Genomic DNA, 16,991 nt, shown 5'->3' on the forward strand with positions numbered 1-16,991 from the left:
ATGGGGAGCGAGGAGCTTTGTAGTCAGCCTGGGAGAGTGGGAGCTGGACCACAGCCTCCAAATGTGACTCGCTTTTCCTGTGAGTATCCCCTTCCCCTTTCAAAAACATCAGCAAGAACCCAGCATTTGGAGGAAGAAGAAGACATCCCTGCCCTCTACATGCACTCGTGGTGTCAAAGAGGGAGAGCTCTGAATTTGCTCTGTTTCTCCTCCCAGGTCACAAGGACAAGTTTGTGCATAGACGACTGCAAGTTCCTGTGGCTTGCTTGCATTCTCAGGCAAAGCTGATGACATTCACTGTTCTCTTTTACTTCTTCCATATTTTCTCATTACTGAAGTTTCTTAATATATACAAGGTGCCTTTTGCCAGCAATGAGTTGGAAGCTTTGCTGGTTTCCATTCGCACCAGTCAGATGAAAGCCATCCCTCAGCAGCAGCCTGTCTTCAGTTCAGTTACAGTAAAGCTTAACTTTGGTAACTCTGGACTGCATTTTTAGAAATGCACATAATCATGCAAATCAGTCCAAGCCTTTATTTGCATATCCACATGCAGGAGTACAGCAGCACAGGTACCCAGGATTTTATATGTGGCAAGGGAGCTGTACACAAGTATGAAAGCACTCTACCACCTTAATTCTGGAGACCTTTAGTTCAGACAGATGGTGTGAACCAACATTGCGTCCAAAAATTTCCAGAAGAGTAAAGGTGTTACAAGAGTGTAAATTGTTTGGGTCTGTTTAAGCATCGTGGATATTAAGGGTTTTTTGGGTTTTTTTGTTTTTGCAGGCACATGTAAGCTAACAGGGAAGGCATGAGTAAATGGCTCTTCAGAGCCCCTCTCCTGTGCATTTTGCAGTTCCACTAAAAGCCTGGGAAAATTATGGGATGGATTTTAAGCTTTATTTGTTTTAAATAGAACAGGGGGAACAGAGCCCTAGTGAATCAGATAACTCAGCTGAAAACTGAGACAGACAGACCTGACAAGCACAGGCTCTCCTCCTGATGACAAATCAATTTCACCGTGTATTGTAAAATGCTTAGAAAACCAAACATAAACCTGGCACCTTGGTGCCACATATCTGCCTCCCATTTATTATCAAACTCTTTCTGCTTGGTTTGCTTAATAGCCAGCAGCTGGGGTGGGGAGCAGCAGCCTCCTCTCCCATGCGCTGCCCCCAGGATAACCAGCTGAGCTCTGACCACAGAGGTTCTTCCGAGAGTACCTGTGGAGAATAAAAGGATGAGTCTGAGACACCAGGAAAAGTTAGGGGGTTTTGTTTTGTTTTGTTTTTTAAACTACTTCTGCTTGACATTGCATAATTATTTGATGTAAATATTTGTGGCTTGCTCCTGGCTGGCAATCTGGGAAGTGCAAGGTAGCACTCCGTGTAGTCCTTTATAGGAACAGTGTGGGATTTGCAGAGGGCAAGTGCGCAGGGGAATGACAGTCGTGGGCTCCTTGGCGTGTAGGTGCAAGCATTACCAGTCCAGTCACTGGGTTATTTTTACATAATGTGTTGAAGTAAATGGCACTGGGAAACTCTCTTAGAAACCAGTGACCTGTTGCTGTGCAATGACGGCATGGGCACAGGCGGGGTGACCGCTCAGAGTGGGGGAATGAGCTCTTTAGGTGTTCAAGAGAGAAATGCTGACCACCTGGTTTCTGTCGCAGTGTGGGGTATCTGGCAGGCAGACCTAGAAAGTCATTTCAACAGACAGGAAAGTCACTCTGCCTTGGGGACACAGCTACCCTGACTAAATTGGCCTTTCCCCTGAATGTGGCCTTGGGCTCTGGCTGATTGTGCACTTAATCTGACTGTCAGACAGAGAAAGAATGTTTTACACGCTGTGTACTGAAGTGTGAAGCCACATCATCTTCAATTGAATTACTCCTAGCTCATGAAGAAGAGGGAGGAGAGCTGTTGCTCCCCTAAGGACAGCTTGTCACAACAGAAGATACTTTGCTGCTTACAGAGTACTGTGCCACTGCACATAGCTTTGCAGACTAGGAGCAGCCTGCATGGGGAAAAGAGGCAAGTTGAGGCATGTCTCTAGTACTCAAGAAAGCATGGTGCAAACTTGTCTGAGGTACTGCTGGCTTGAGAGGCATCTTCTGTGCAGTTTAATGCAGCACTGTGCAAAGGTGCTAGCTAGGTGTCTGTGAGAAGTGTGGCAAATGCCTAGCACTGTGCCTAGACTACAGTGAGCCCTGTTTCCATCAGGCAGGAGATAGATCATGGTGGATAATGAATGAGAACAGCACCAGGCAATGTGAAGAATCACCGGACTGCAGGATAGTCAGCAGGCTTATCAGCGTGAAATGCACACATGATGCCACACGCTAGGCATGCTTTATTCAAGGACAATTTAGTAGACATATCTCCTGGAAAGTGTCTCCTTAAATGCTATGACACGTTTAAGGTACGGATAAGTAGCCTTTGCCTGGATCTTTTTCATGAATGCTTCAGCACCCAGGCTGCAGCCAGCTGGCCTGACTGTCCAGCAGCTCAGACAGTTAGAATTTGGGTTTGTGCAAAGCTTTCACTGCCTAAAATGTGCTGGTTTTCCCTGAGACCTAGACCAAGCATCAGAGAGAAAGAGCTTAGTGAAATACGAAAGGATGACACATCCTTGTAGTCAGGCAGGAGTCTAACAGGGATATGCTCCCACTGCAGGAAAGGGAATCCCTTCCCAAGGGATTCCTGACTCTTTGCTGTTAGAGATGGTGGGTCTTAATGGGAACAACTTCTTTTAGCAAAGGTATTTTTTAGAACTTGTTGCTTGTTTGTTTGTTTTTCTTCCTCTACACCAACAATATGATGAATTGGTGACCTTTGTAGATGGAAGAATTGAAAAAAATCCACAACCAACATCTAACAACTTTGCCCAATATCTGGTTCTCAGAATTCCTTGATTTAGGTGGTGTTTTGAGAGTTTTGTTGTGGCTGTTCTAGAATGATGTGGTAACAAGCAGAGTCTTGTTTGGGTTTTCTGAGAGACAAACTGTGATTTTAAATTGTCACTTGTCTCTGTCCAGTTCCTTTCCTTATTTCTCCCTTCTGTGCTTGCAAGAAACAGAGAAAGTGGGTTTATTTTCAAGTTAAGCTGTAATAAATTACTCTGAGAGACTCCATTAAGTGTTCCTTAAACAGCTGAATTAATTCTGTGGCCATGTAGCTGCAGCACGAATCCAGAGAAAGAGGTGATATTGGGGACTCCTTTTCCTTTAGTCTCTGACAGCATACTCATGTCAAGTATAATGGTTGTTTGCAGGATCATATGGTGAGAGAAGAAACTAGGAGTCTCACTCCAAAGCAGTGTGCTGTTTTGGATCTGGCACTGGATACTATCAAAGTAAGTGATGCCATTTCTGTCTCTGTCATCCCCTTGCTCCATCCCCAAATACTATTTGGGAGGACAGTGCCTGTCCCAGTTCAGGAGATGGCAGGAGTCTGTCGCTGCTGTTACAGCGATAATGGCACTGAGTGAGTGACACTGCCATGTTTGTGTAAACCTCAATAGGCTCAGGTGACCAGCATGTGCTGGGAGCCAGCATGTTTATATTTAAGTGCTTTGGAAGAGGAAATCCATGAGCAGTTGGTATCGGTTGGTCTAAGAGCTGGATTTCCAGTACAGAAGCTGTTTTGTGAATTTTTCCAGCTCTTTCCCATCCACACACACAATAGCCCATAAATGTTGGTTGCTGGTTGCAATTCTTCCTCAGTATTTTTCCTCTTTCTTTTTCTGTTAGCAATATTTCCATGCTGGTGGCAATGGTCTGAAGAAAACCTTCTTGGAGAAGAGTCCAGACCTGCAGTCACTTCGATATGCTCTCTCTCTCTACACTCAGACCACAGACACTCTCATAAAAACCTTTGTCCAGACTCAGACGGCCCAGGGTAAGACTCTTTTGTGTTGTTGGCAAAGTTGAATGGAGCTATCTGCTCTGCTCATAATTGCTCTGTCTTGTACTGCCAGTTCGTAGAGTGCCTTTGGCAGTAACATTTCTGGAAACGTGACAGCTGGGAAGGAGGAAAAGGGGGTTATTTCCCACTCAACAACTACGTTTTGAGACAGCAGAAATATGTGAAGCCTAAGTCCTGGGGTGTTTGCGGTCTTTTTTTCTGCAGTCCTCATTTAACAGTCATGTTTCATCAATTGAAGTGGGTGGGTGACTTAAAAGAAGTAAAATTTGAAGTTACTGTACTGAGACTTAGATGGTGGTGAGAGAGACCATTTCAGGAAGACACCACGCAGAAACTAGTTGGTGCCTGTGTCACAGGCCAGCTGCCAGCAGCCCGTGTAGGTCTGACTAAGGCTGATTGACAGCAATGTGGTGAGTCACGGAGCTACATGCTGCCTGTAAAGGGAGAAGTCTCTCAGGAGAGTAACAAAAGCACTGTTTTGTCTGCAGCCAGTATAGGATATGTGCGAGCTAGATGATTACAAATCACCACAACATATTGGTAAGCTGCTGGGATGCATCACTGGAGTTCTTTGGTAGCTCTTTGAGAAGGCACAATAGTCGTGCTATTTCATGGATTTGGAAGGGGTAAACACTTAATTGTCTCTGTCTTCGATTGCTTTCATGTAAACATCTCCAGATTGTTGTACAGAACAATTTGGTCTATAAGGCACCTTCACTGGCCGACTGTGAATCTCACTAATCTCAGGAAGAGGGGACAGATGCTATTAGAGGTTAGGTCAAAACTGAAACTGACGTTTTAAGTTTTCAGGTTGTTTAAACACAAGCCTTGGCATTGGGCTAGTACATCTCAGCAGCAAAAGTCATACAACTCCATGGGGGTGTCTTTCTGCCACCTTTTTGCTTGGGGTCGTTTTTTCCTTTAATCTTTCCAAGCCTATGAGAGCTGGCAACCCCTCAGATTGTACTAATTTGATCAGCATAGTGTCACACCGAGCCCTGAAATCAAGGGGAAAGCACTCCCTAGCCAATACAGTTTTCCCTCGTGAGCAAATGAGACTGCTTGATACTGGCGTTCCCCAACCAGTGCAGAAAGTACTGAGAATTTGTATAAGGTTTGTTTTTAAAGTTTTAAAGTGAAAAGTTGAGTGTAGTTTTGGGGGACTGGATCATCCCTGGCTTTAGCAGCATGATACATTCTTGCTTAGATTGAAATATACTGCATTAAAACACTGACGTTAACTAAAGAGTCAGTATGTGCATTTGAGAGAATAGTCCTGTAGCTGTGTCCCAGCAGAGCAACGATGACATCCAGTGGTCAGACAGGTCAAAGACTGCCAGATCCACACTCTGGGAACTTGGCTGTTGCCATTAGAGTTATACAAACACGCGAACCGCGTGTTTTAACTGCGAAATTGTGTGCACAGTGTGTTTTCAGTCTTTGCTGTTCTATGGCAAATGTTTCCCATTATATATGCAGACCATGACTTGAAGCTAGTTTTTTATGTGGATCCTATTATGTTGTTGTGACGAGCCAAGATATAAGGATGTGTGCAGCACTGCTCTTCTACACTCCATGCTACAGTCAGGAGTGTTTAAAATTAGAGGAGGAAGATGCTCCGTAGAAGTTGCAAAGTGGCAAATTCAAAGCTGATACGAGGAAGCAGCTTCATGCACTGCATGATTTGACTGTAAAACTCCACTGAGGGTGACTGTTTAGTAGATACACAAAGAGAATTGAATATAATCTGAGAGCAGCAGGAATATACAGAGTTGCCACAGAAGTGTGTGTATGTGTTGGGTATTTTTATTTTTCTTTAAGCTTAGAAAGAATTAAGCTCTGGTTTTAGGACATAAGATGCACTCATTACAAGGTCATCAATTATATCTCATAGCTGACTGACGGCATTTCTTTGTGGCTCGTCTGAGCCACTTTAGGAGACAGGTACTGGGCATAGTGGGCCATTGAGCTGATCCAAATCAGCATCTTCTACATTAGTGGGCTTGAGAGTTTTGGACCCTGTTCGGGGAGCAAAACACTGGAGCTACACCACCTATACCTGTAGGATCAATGATGGAATATCTCTGAGAAAGGCACGACTTGCTCCTGCGATCAGGGCTAGAAAAGGATATTGCTTGCATACGCTTCTCAGTAACCCCCATTGGTAGACTGGTTTGGAGATCTGCACGTGCGTTGGAGGGAAACAAGGGACAGCACTAGTATTTACAGCTGGCATCTGCTTACCAGAGCGCTCTGACTGATGTTTCCCTTTGCATAAGTCAAGTTTCCCACAAGCCTATGGGATGAAATGGCTGCATGCAGAACTGTTTAAATGCTGACTGTTTGCCTCTCTTACTTCACTGCTCAATGTTTGCATCTTCCAGTTTGTGAGGTATCTATTGCCCTTGTTTTCTTACTGAGCAGGCTTCTATAGCACTGTGCAGTTAAATGTTTGTTCTGCAAAGTTGGATCATGGCTTGCAGTTTAGTTATGCCAGCACAAATTCTGTTCTTCTTTTAACTCAGACAATCCCTTACTCACAGACAGCCTTGCTCTCCAAAGCCTGTGTTGGTGCAGAAGATCTAAGAGGTTATTTTGCCTATTAAGAGCTACAATATTTGTCTTGTATTTGTTTAAGTGACACTGCTAATTGGATTGTAATTCACACTCTTCTTTCTTTATCCTGCTTGCTTCTTGCCTTTTGAATTCATGTCTCAGTGCATGATGGGAAAGGTATTAGGTTTACCGCTAATGAGGATGTTCTTCCTGATAAGGGTATGTTCAAGACTAATGTTGTTACCATAACAACATTAGCCAACTGCCTTGCTTTTGAAGTCATCTTGCCCATGGTCAGAAACCTTTTCCAGAAACCCATTCCCCATAGCACCCTGTAGAAGTGAACCTTCACCGAATGCTTGCATCCCACGAACGGAGCCATGGGTTGTGCAGTGTAGAAGTCTGTACCCTGCCTGAGAGCCTGTCCCCAAGCTTGAGATTTATTCATGGGATGTGAAAGCTGTCTCAAAAGTGGACTGTTTTTTGAGAGATGCTATGGACTTGTTCCCCTACCCTCTACCATGGGCTATGTATTGGTGTTTCAAGTCCTAGACTTGCATGCGTATGGTCTGCTGAGATGGGCTGCTGTAATACGTGGTAATGTCTGATATGCACTCAAGGGTACAGCCGAGCTTGAAACACCTGGCTTGAAGGGGGGTAGCTAAAAGTCTGGGTGCTCAGGAGAGCCCTAAAAAATTAAGTCTTGTTCTGTTTTCTCTCTCAATTTATTTTCTGGTGTCCAAAGTCTTTTTGTTATCTTAGCTGAAATACATCTGTAACACATTGCATGAGCTCAGTTCTGCAGTTTCACCCTCCAGTATCACAATACCAATGAGACTTTCATGTCAAGATTTAAATCTGCTTGTCACTAAGTGTGCAAGTATGTGTATATACACAGTTGTACATGATCAGAGTATTTTTCACTGGCCATCTACAAAGTGGTTTTTTGCCTCTGAACATTTCAGTTAATAGAACAAGATTTTTGTATGAAAAGACAAGAATGAAGGTAGAAAAAAAATTTTGTCTCTCTCAAAGGTAATGGGATGATTCCGCTGTCATTCCTCTGAAGCATCAGTGTCTCCTTTATAACCTATTAATTACACTAAAGATAGTAAAATGAAGACCTCAGTGTTTGGCGGTTGATGTTTCTGCAGATGTGGCCTGATAAAGTTGTTGTATACCGTTGGTAATCTCATTGGTTCCCATGGAAAATGCTGACAGAATAAGTGACAGACCTGCACCATCAGCTGGGTCAGGTCAATAATTAAGCCTACCAATTTTAAAGCTCTGTGGTTATAGACAGAAAAGAAGGATCACTGTCCTTCTAAGTGAGGAGAAAGTAGTACATTCAAGTTCATATACAAATGTTACAGCCTAGAGGCTGTTTGTTGTACTCAAGTCAAGAATGAGAACCTACCCTAAGATAATAATTTGAGGTTCTGTTATGTTTGCTCAGATACTTTTATTTGTATGTTAATGTGACTTTCACTGCCTACAGTTCTGTGCCATGTAATTCTCTTCAGAGAATTGCACAGACTAGCTCATAACCTCTTGGTTTTTAAATGAGTGTTTTTGCTGCCTGCAGACTGTTCTTGTGAAAGTTGACGTGTTAGATCTATCTAATCAAAATGTTTGTTTAATGATATCCTTCAAGCTCCTTATCTTACATTTCAAACACACCAATTCTTTCACTTAGTAATGTGTCTTAGCCTCAAAATTGACAAAATAACACTGCTGTTTGTAGGTACCCAATTACCCTGTAGGTATCCCAATTACAACAGCATGGCTAATTGTCAACCTGAGATCAGACAGTTATCAAAGTAAAATTAATCCCAGTCTTATCAAAGACTTCATTTTCATTTTGCAAAGTAGTCTTTTTCTGTAATTTACATGACATCCTGACCTTCCTACCCAGAAAAGTGTCATTTCCACATATTGCATCATAATTATGATTAAAAGTTAAAAAATTGAAAACATCACAATACACAAATTGTAAGGTTCATGAGATCTTCTCCCTCTGTTACATCATGTTATCATTTCCTTTGTGAAGCTAAGTCTTGTTTTCTTCCTGGCTAACTGATGAAGGGAAATAAGTATGCAAGTTGTGAGTGCTTCTCTCTCATAATTTTTGATGCACAACAGTGAAGGGGTTCTCATCATCCTCCAAAGGGAAGCAGATAGGCAGTAAGGATGACAACTTCTATCTGATGTACAACATGAAAAAAGCTTCTTGGAGGGTGAGACCGCATTATGGCTCAGTGCAAATGACTAACATCTTTGTCTTTTTTTTCCTAAACTTCTTCTCTGGTATGTTTGTTTGTATGTTTCTTTTGTTTTCTTTTGTCCTCCCTACTTCCCTGAGCAGACAGGAATGCCGATGCCACCACCGGAATGCCTGCATGTGCACACAGTAGCTTGGCAGGAACCTCTGAAAAATCCTTGCTCTCTATGAGGATCCATTGTCGAGCTTTAGGTCTCTTAAATTCTTTTAAAATTCTTACTAGTATTCTCAACAGGATGTGATCTTTATGGTGGAGTGCAAAAAACGTTGGTGTTTATGCGTGTTGGGCATGCAAGCCTGATGTTATTTTGCATTAATGTTACATTATCAATGTTGACTGAAGAGATGGCTATGGAAGGTGTACTGTGAAAATGCTATTGTCTTGCTGAGGCCATAAACCAAAGATGGGTGCCAATAAACAATCATCCATGTGTGCACGGGGGATGTCAATTTTCTTCCAACAGGCTCTGGTGTGGATGATCCTGTGGGTGAAGTGTCCATACAGATCGACCTGTATACCCACCCAGGAACTGGTGAACACAAGGTCACAGTGAAAGGTATGGCAAAGCACGTGTTGGTGCTCAGGCTCTGTTACTGTATCGAGGCAAATCTCCAGCTGGCAGTCATTACATTTCTGTGTTAGCTCATGTGATGTGAATCCAGAATTATTTTCTCTGTTTCACATCAGGAACATGTAGAGAAACAGCAAATGAGCTTGTCCAGTCCAGCCAGTGACATGGCAATGTACAGTCCTGTTGGTTATTGGCAATGATACACAAAGTAAACAAAAATCAGATGATGGCTCTAAGCAGGCACCACAGTTCAGCCTGTGCTGCAGAGAACAGGGCAGCATGACAGGGCAATGTTGCGAAATTGCTCAGTGTAAACCAAGAGATCGCAGACCCAGTAAGAGTTCAGAGGCTCCTCTCCCCTGTCCTGAAGGCCACGTTGGTCCCTGAAGAGCTGCTTTGAAAATAACGAAAGCAATGATTCATCCCAGGCTTCCTCTTCCTCCTTTGTCTCCTTTGCTCAAATACAGCATATTTAACTACTTTAATTTCCTCTAAAGATTTATATAAACAGCTCTTCAGGCCTCTCTTCTCCTGGCTAAATCTATACTGCAATGCAGAAACTGATTTTCAGAGCTATTTCCTGTGCTTCAGTCTGCTCCCTGCAGTGACCTGAGAGAGAATGAGAATTAAAGAGCTAATAATTCTGGGTTCTGGAACCACCCACAGCTCAGGGGCTTTGTTTGTTCTTACCTGCAGTCTCATTTTCCTTTTCAACAGAGACCTTAATATCAGCCCCCAACATGCCCCTTTTTTTTCCTCATCCCACACATAATATAGAGTTGAGCACTGAACTGGCAGGGCAGCCTGCCTGGAGCTGCATGAATGTCTGTATTTTTGGACTAATTTATTGACTATGCATATGGCAAAAGCTAAGTGCTGTCCCAAGCATTAAATTCCCTTTACATAGCTTAAACTAGAGCAAAAAAGTATATCTTTGTATTATAAAAAAGTCCTGCCCACGTGTGTCGGGACACTCACATGTTTTGAGTTGGACTGTGTCCTCTGAAACAAGAAACTGAAAGCAGAGCAGAGCGGAAAGGTGTCCAGAGCAATGGGAACAAATGAGTATTTACTGTAAAACAGGTTGTGACTGTCTTTTCCAGTTGTGGCAGCCAACGACCTGAAGTGGCAAACGTCCGGCATGTTCCGTCCATTCGTTGAAATCACCATGATTGGGCCCCATCAGAGTGACAAGAAGAGGAAGTTCACAACCAAATCGAAGAGCAACAATTGGGCTCCCAAGTACAATGAGACCTTTCACTTGTAAGTGTGAAAAATAGCGTGGGGATCTGACGTGGCAAGTGCAGATGCAGAAGACAGATAGGGTTTTCCAGTGTCCACGAACAGCCTGCTTAGGGCCCAAAAGAGTACTTGAACCAGTGGCCTGTCCCAGTGTTTGGCGTCTTGGCAGGAAAAGCTAGATTACGGGAGTTTTTGCTGTGGGAGGGATGCTGAGGTCTGTTCTATATCAGCAGTGTCCTTTGGCTACCTTCTGAAACGCGTTGTTTGTCCTATCAACATATTTTATTGTGCTCCATCATTTTTATGAACTTTGTGTCTTTTATTGGTAGAGTTGAAGCTAAAAGTTCATTACATATTTTTAGTTATTTTAATCTTAATATGTGGTTTTATCCCGACTTGACCTGTGGGACATGCTTTCTGAACTTGTTTCCAAGGATACAGCCCTTGGAACTGGTAGCGAGTTGCACTGCTAAAATTGCGGTCTTTCTCAACACCGAGTATTGAGCTCTTCTTATTTGGCTTTCATTATTACAAAGGCATCTTCCTTCTTGGAAGGCTCAACAAAGGGAGCTACAGACTAGTGTTCACCCAGCTGTACAGTAAGAATGAGAGGAGAAGACATGACCAGCAAAAGACTGTAAACATTATAGGGAGAGAAGGACTGTCCATATAATTTTTCTTTGATGTGAGGAAAGGCAGGCTTCCTCTAAGTGAAGAGATTTTGTCCCTTTTTCTTTATTCTTTTAATTTTAGAAACATCAGAAAGGTTGGGGGTGTATTTTTATTAGCTTTTGCTTTAATGGAAGGTTCTGAATCTTTAACAAAGACTTCGTCTAATTAAAATATTAATTACTGAAATGAAGCAACCCTGAACAGAAGCAGAAATGTTTAATCTGAGTTGAAAATCTATTAGCATGGCTTTAATGTTCTCCGCTCCTCTCATTTCACAGTTTAACACACACACACATGCAAAGGCAACGTGGTAAGGGTTGTTTGGTTTTTATTTTTAAGTAGCCAAAACCGGTTGTCTTTATCAGCTGTAAATCAGCAAAATGCCATATGCCATAGGTTTTATTTCTCCCTCTCTGACCAGGGTTTTCTGTAGAAAGGAGTTTTCTGTGGCTCATCTAAGCACTCTAGTCAGCTGCTGGCACCTTTATTTTGCAGAGGAATTTATACATTCTGAGAAAAACTGTAAGTAAACCTGTGTGTGTTTTTCAGCATATTGGGGAATGAAGACGGCCCTGATGCCTATGAGCTCCAAGTCTGCGTAAAGGATTACTGCTTTGCTCGGGAGGACCGAGTACTGGGGATAGCAGTGATGCAGCTCAGAGACATAGCAGACAAAGGAAGCTGTGCTTGCTGGTGCCCCCTCGGGCGCAGGATTCACATGGATGAGACTGGACTTACCGTCCTAAGGATTCTGTCTCAAAGAACCAATGATGAAGTTGCCAGAGAATTTGTGAAGTTAAAATCTGAGTCCCGCTCCACGGAGGAGGGCACCTGAGCTGAGCTGTGTAATGTTCCCTTTTCTCTTCTGCCTTGTGCCAATATGTGCAAGTGTTCAACAGTTCTCTTTTATTAATTACAAAAGGTTTTTTCATGTTGTCTTTGTCAGCTCCGATAGCGCACGTGTGCTGTACAGGAAACAAATCCATCAATCTGATGTGAATTATTTATTTTTTAGTAGCTGGGTAAGAAACCATAGAGAATGAGACAATCTCTTCTTATTTAAGATGCAAATTCTGCTTTGTGTATATAAATTATTTTATATTGGAGGCTGGGTATGCTGGGTATTGTTGATATGCAGCACTGTGATTTTATCCTCTGAAGTTGGCAGACATTAAAAAGGTTCTACATAATCACACTATGATACAAACACACAACTTTGTGGAAATGGGGAGAATAATGATTTGCAGGTTTGGCAAAGCACAGTTACCTTTCATTGAATTCATGTACTGTGGAGCTGCCAGGGGATATTGTGGCACAAATTATACCAATGCCCCAACGTGATACGCAGACACCTCAACATCTACTTAAAAAAGAAGTTGCAAACTGCTCTGAAGATGCACACCAAATGAATGTATGACCGTGGATGTGCTGCTGTGAGCATGGGCGAGACCAGTGGGACAAGTGCAGAGGGGCCTAGGGTCTCCTAGCCAAAAGCTGCAAAGGCAACGCACCAGGAGCAGACTGCAGCTGCCCTGCTGTTGTAGTTAGATGGTGTGTCGCGGAGAATATCAATCCCCGTGTGCTGCTGGGAATCCTGCATCACCACGGCGGTGCTGTAAGCTGCTGAACTCCGCAAGTCACACTTTGGCTACCGTGACTGACACGGTAAGGAAAGGGAACAACATTAGAGCCATGACAAATAACATGGCTGCTATCTACTTTTTCCACATCAATATTCCTTTGTTAGTTTTTTGACATAGGATTGGATAATTTAATACTTGCAGGCTTTCTGTAGCATTTTGTTACCCTGGAGTAGCTGAGACCATTCCTCACTATGAACCCAGAAATGATGGCTCGCTTGGGAGAGAGCAACACGTCTCCCCTCTGCAAGCACTCAGTCTGGAGCGCTGGTCAATGGGCAGCAGGTCTATTCAGTTCTGATCTTGAAGTCGCTGTTGGCCGTGCTGCGGTTGATCCATGCTGATTGTCATTAATCTGTGATGTAATGATACCATTGAAAATATTTTTGCACTGTCTTAAAGAAGCATCCTGGTTTTGTTTTCTTGCAAAACAAAACACTGTCCTGAGCAAAGTGATTGCAGGGAGGTCAGAATTTCTGACTGAAAATTCATAAGCAGGAAGGTCTGGAGCAGTGATTGCACCTGAGGTATGTTTGTTGGAGGGTTTTCATTATTTTGGGGATTTTTTTGCTATTTCCAGCTGCCTTTGTGCTCTGGAAAGCGCAGCTGGAACAAGCCAGTCCTTGTCCATAAAGTACTGTAATACTGTCAATAAATTCAAGGACTGCATATTGAGTGACTATTTTTTTTCTATTTTCTCTGACACTTTTACAGCTGTGTGATATGACTCTTGTATTTCATGGGCCTGCTCGTAGTTTCTGAGACGGCACATCCGCTTTGTTCTTGTCCATGGTGTATTATTATAATGCTCTTCAAAATTCCACGCTATTTGTCATGATTTTGAATCATTGTACGTGCCATTGTTATGAGAACTGTTAGTACAGTCTTTAATAAACTCTTTTAGCAGCATTTGGAGTCTGTTGAAGTGTAACTGTAATCACATAGGGTGGAATCGCTACTGCATCTTTGCAAATTACTCTCGTTTAGTACGTAGATATTTCTTTGGTGCTGTAGATGCCCAGCAAGGGGTATGAGTCAGACAGTTCCCCCCTCCTCCATGGTGCCTCCATCTCTGACGTCTTTCACTGAAGTTCTTGGCTTCTGATAACACACTGAGACATCACAGAAAAGCATAGAGAATAACTTACTTCCTTTTCTTCTCCTATCTGGCCTTTAAGTCAAGTTATGTCTGTACTCTGGTAGCCTCCTGAAGGTGCTGAATGGAGAGACTCAGGCAGGCAGTAGGATACTTTACAGATAACACGTGAAAAAAAAAAATTATATACCAAACTTGATTAATAGCTTTCAGTCATCAGACTGAAATGAGCATTATGAACATGATGAGCATTAATACTCTGTAGATGGTATTCACAAGAGATGAGAGAATAAACCTTCTTGATGTCAAGTAAACTACTCCCCGTCCTCATTTTTTGGGGATGCTGCCAATTTCCAGCAGACAAGCTCAAATAACTTGGAGACTCATATTTCATGATAATTTGGGTCTCTGAATTTTTGCAATCCGAGATGCAATTTTTTCCGTAGGTAACACGTGCTCAGCAATGCAAGTGACTTGGCTAACTCACAGTCCAGCTTGTAGCTGTGTTTCTGTTTCTGGCTTCATCATGGGGAAGTTTCTGAGTTTGATGGCATATCCCATGTGATGTGTTGTTTAGAGCACGGCTTTTAAACCCCACTTTAGTACCAAGTTCGATGGTACACAGGTTTCCAGCTTATCAGTATGCTCGCTTGTCATCGCTTCAGCAAGCGCTGCGGTGGAGAGAAGCCAATAAAGCGCTATTCAAAGGAAAACCGCTGTCTGTAACCACGGGCCTGGGCAGGGCAAGAGGTCTGGCTGTTATTAATGGAGCCAGGAACCCAAGGCGCCTGAATATATTGCTTATCCACCAGTCTAGTGCTTCTCCTGCAAACCAGAATTTTGCAGGAGATTAAAAACTCATCAATCGATGAGAATTAATCATTAAACAAATTATTAAAAAGTTTGTGAACTTTTTAATCATAGAATCAATTTCCAGGAGCATTGCTTTGTAACGTGTTTGTCTAAAACTGCCCATCTTGCCTTGTTTCTTGGGTTTACACTCATTGTGATGCTTTCAAATGTTCTTTCCTGCCTGAAAAATCATGCGGACTTGAGCTACAAACACTCAGACTTTTTCTTGTACCTGTGGCAACAATACTGTGTCATCCACATGGCTCTCTTCACTCTGAACACTCCTCAAAATGACAGCTGGTTATAGGATATACACTGTGTGTATCAAATATATATACATACATAATAACAAATATATTCAATTAATAAATAGAATACATATTTTATAAATATATATATATATGCTGGTGTACCTGGGGGGTGGAAACAGCTATCCCGAGTTGGAAAAGGCTGTTGCAAGAACATGGTGGCAAAGACGACAGGCAGCAGGGAGGGGTGAGTTGCCTGCCGTCCCATCCAGGAGGAGTCTGCGGAGTGGAGCAACGCCAGCTTCAGGTGGGACAGGAGAGAGGTGAGAGATGAGCTGGATGCTGGAGGCATGCGGGTTAATTTTGCCGATGGTCTGACTGTTCTTGCCCGGGGGCTTTCTGCTGAGTCTGTGGGAACAGCAGAGTGGTTTCAGACCAAGAATCCATCCAGTCCTGCCTCCAAGAGTGGTTACAAGCAGCTGTCCAGAGGAAGAGTAAGAACGAGGTAAACTAATGATGCTTCCTTCTGATGCACTTCTAGGTGCTGGCAATTTTTAGCTCAAGGGATATTCCTGACTCCATGATTTCTCTTTAGTAAGTCCTAAGCTGTCCTTCTCCTATCTCCCCCCTGAACCCCTGAAAAGGAGCTCCATGGATTTGCAATTTGTTGCATGAAGACCTGTATAGTCTTTTGTTTTGAACCTGGTTCCAACTAATTCAATTTGATGTCCTCCATTCTTGTGTTCAGAAAGATGCTAAAGTGCTGGTCCTACCCGCCTTTACCTGGGCAATGGAGATACTGTGGACCTCTATCATATCCCACCCTAGTCATTGCTTTTTGAGGCTGCAGTGTCCCAGTTTATTCAGTTATCCCAAACCTTAGATAATCTTTGCCCTTCCTTGAACCTTTTCCATTTATATGGAATGTTTCTGAGCTGTGAGGACCAGGAATATGAGGACCAGAACAGCATCCAGCATTCAAAATGTGGACCAGCTTCCAGGAGGAAGCCTTCTGAAGGTAGAATTTCACTCCTAATCTTAAGAGCAATAGTCAGTAGTTCAAAAAACCTTCCAGGCTGCCAGCAGAAGATACTGGGAGGGTGCTGAGAGGACCAAGGACAGGACACGCTGTCAGACCTCCCAAGTGACGGGGAGAGCTTTCGCAGGAACCCAAAAGGGGAAGTTCAAGAGGTTGCTGCAGCTTGGGAAGCGAGTGTTACTCAGAGCAAACGTGAGAGAAAGAAGCCACCCTGCTGAGATTCAGTGGATGGTAGAGAGCTGTTAGCAATCCTTTTATTTCTAGTCTTTATTTGAAAAGATGAGATAATTTTCTAAGCATAGAGAGGAAGAAAGCAAGCCTGGCTTTTGGACTTCACAGACTTTTTGTTCCTTGGGAAATTCCTTTCTAAAGCTGTGGCCAACTCGGGGCTGTGACACCGTCAGGAAAATGAGTTGGATGAGTGAGATAGCAGGACTCAAAGGGATGATGCGTGCTTGGCGAGCACGTGATGGGGATAAAAGTGCCTTACAGGAAAGGACGTCGTGTTTCTGGGTATGTGATGGGAGAGAGCAGAGACGCAAGGGCAGAGGTGAGGGGAAGGTTTATCAGTCTTCCTGGAAGACATTAGCGAGTTGATGGATGGAGACAAGAAGGCGAGCAGGAGAATGGGAGGGTTTGGGGAGTGACTAGAACGGACTGAGAAGGCAGCTGACACTTCAGGCATAGGATTCAGTTTCCCTGTTTCTGGGCAGCAGCAGGGAGGGAGGAGGCAGCATAGCGGCAGCGGAGGAGGTCAGGCTGCTTGTGGGATTTCCTACAGACACGTCATCTTCCTCCTTTTCTGCTCTTAGGCTCGCATTTCCTCCCTTCTAGAGAAAACTCTGGACATAGGCCTGTGAACATGTG

General features: G+C 43.3%; 1 protein-coding gene across 1 annotated transcript in view; it reads left to right on the forward strand.

Annotated features, from left to right (window-relative positions):
* LOC140650500 (protein unc-13 homolog B) overlaps positions 1-13,669 on the forward strand; it is a 221,424-nt gene extending 207,755 nt beyond the window's left edge. Inside the window, exons 35-39 of the mRNA XM_072858860.1 lie at positions 3,274-3,354; positions 3,752-3,899; positions 9,228-9,320; positions 10,439-10,598; positions 11,799-13,669. Of these exons, the coding sequence (XP_072714961.1) occupies positions 3,274-3,354; positions 3,752-3,899; positions 9,228-9,320; positions 10,439-10,598; positions 11,799-12,084 (768 nt within the window). The 3' untranslated portion in view covers positions 12,085-13,669. The remainder of the gene's footprint in view (positions 1-3,273; positions 3,355-3,751; positions 3,900-9,227; positions 9,321-10,438; positions 10,599-11,798) is intronic.
* Positions 13,670-16,991: the final 3,322 nt, after the last annotated feature.

The sequence above is a fragment of the Ciconia boyciana genome, chromosome 4 (assembly GCF_034638445.1).
Source record: "Ciconia boyciana chromosome 4, ASM3463844v1, whole genome shotgun sequence".
Taxonomy (NCBI): Eukaryota; Metazoa; Chordata; class Aves; order Ciconiiformes; family Ciconiidae; genus Ciconia; species Ciconia boyciana.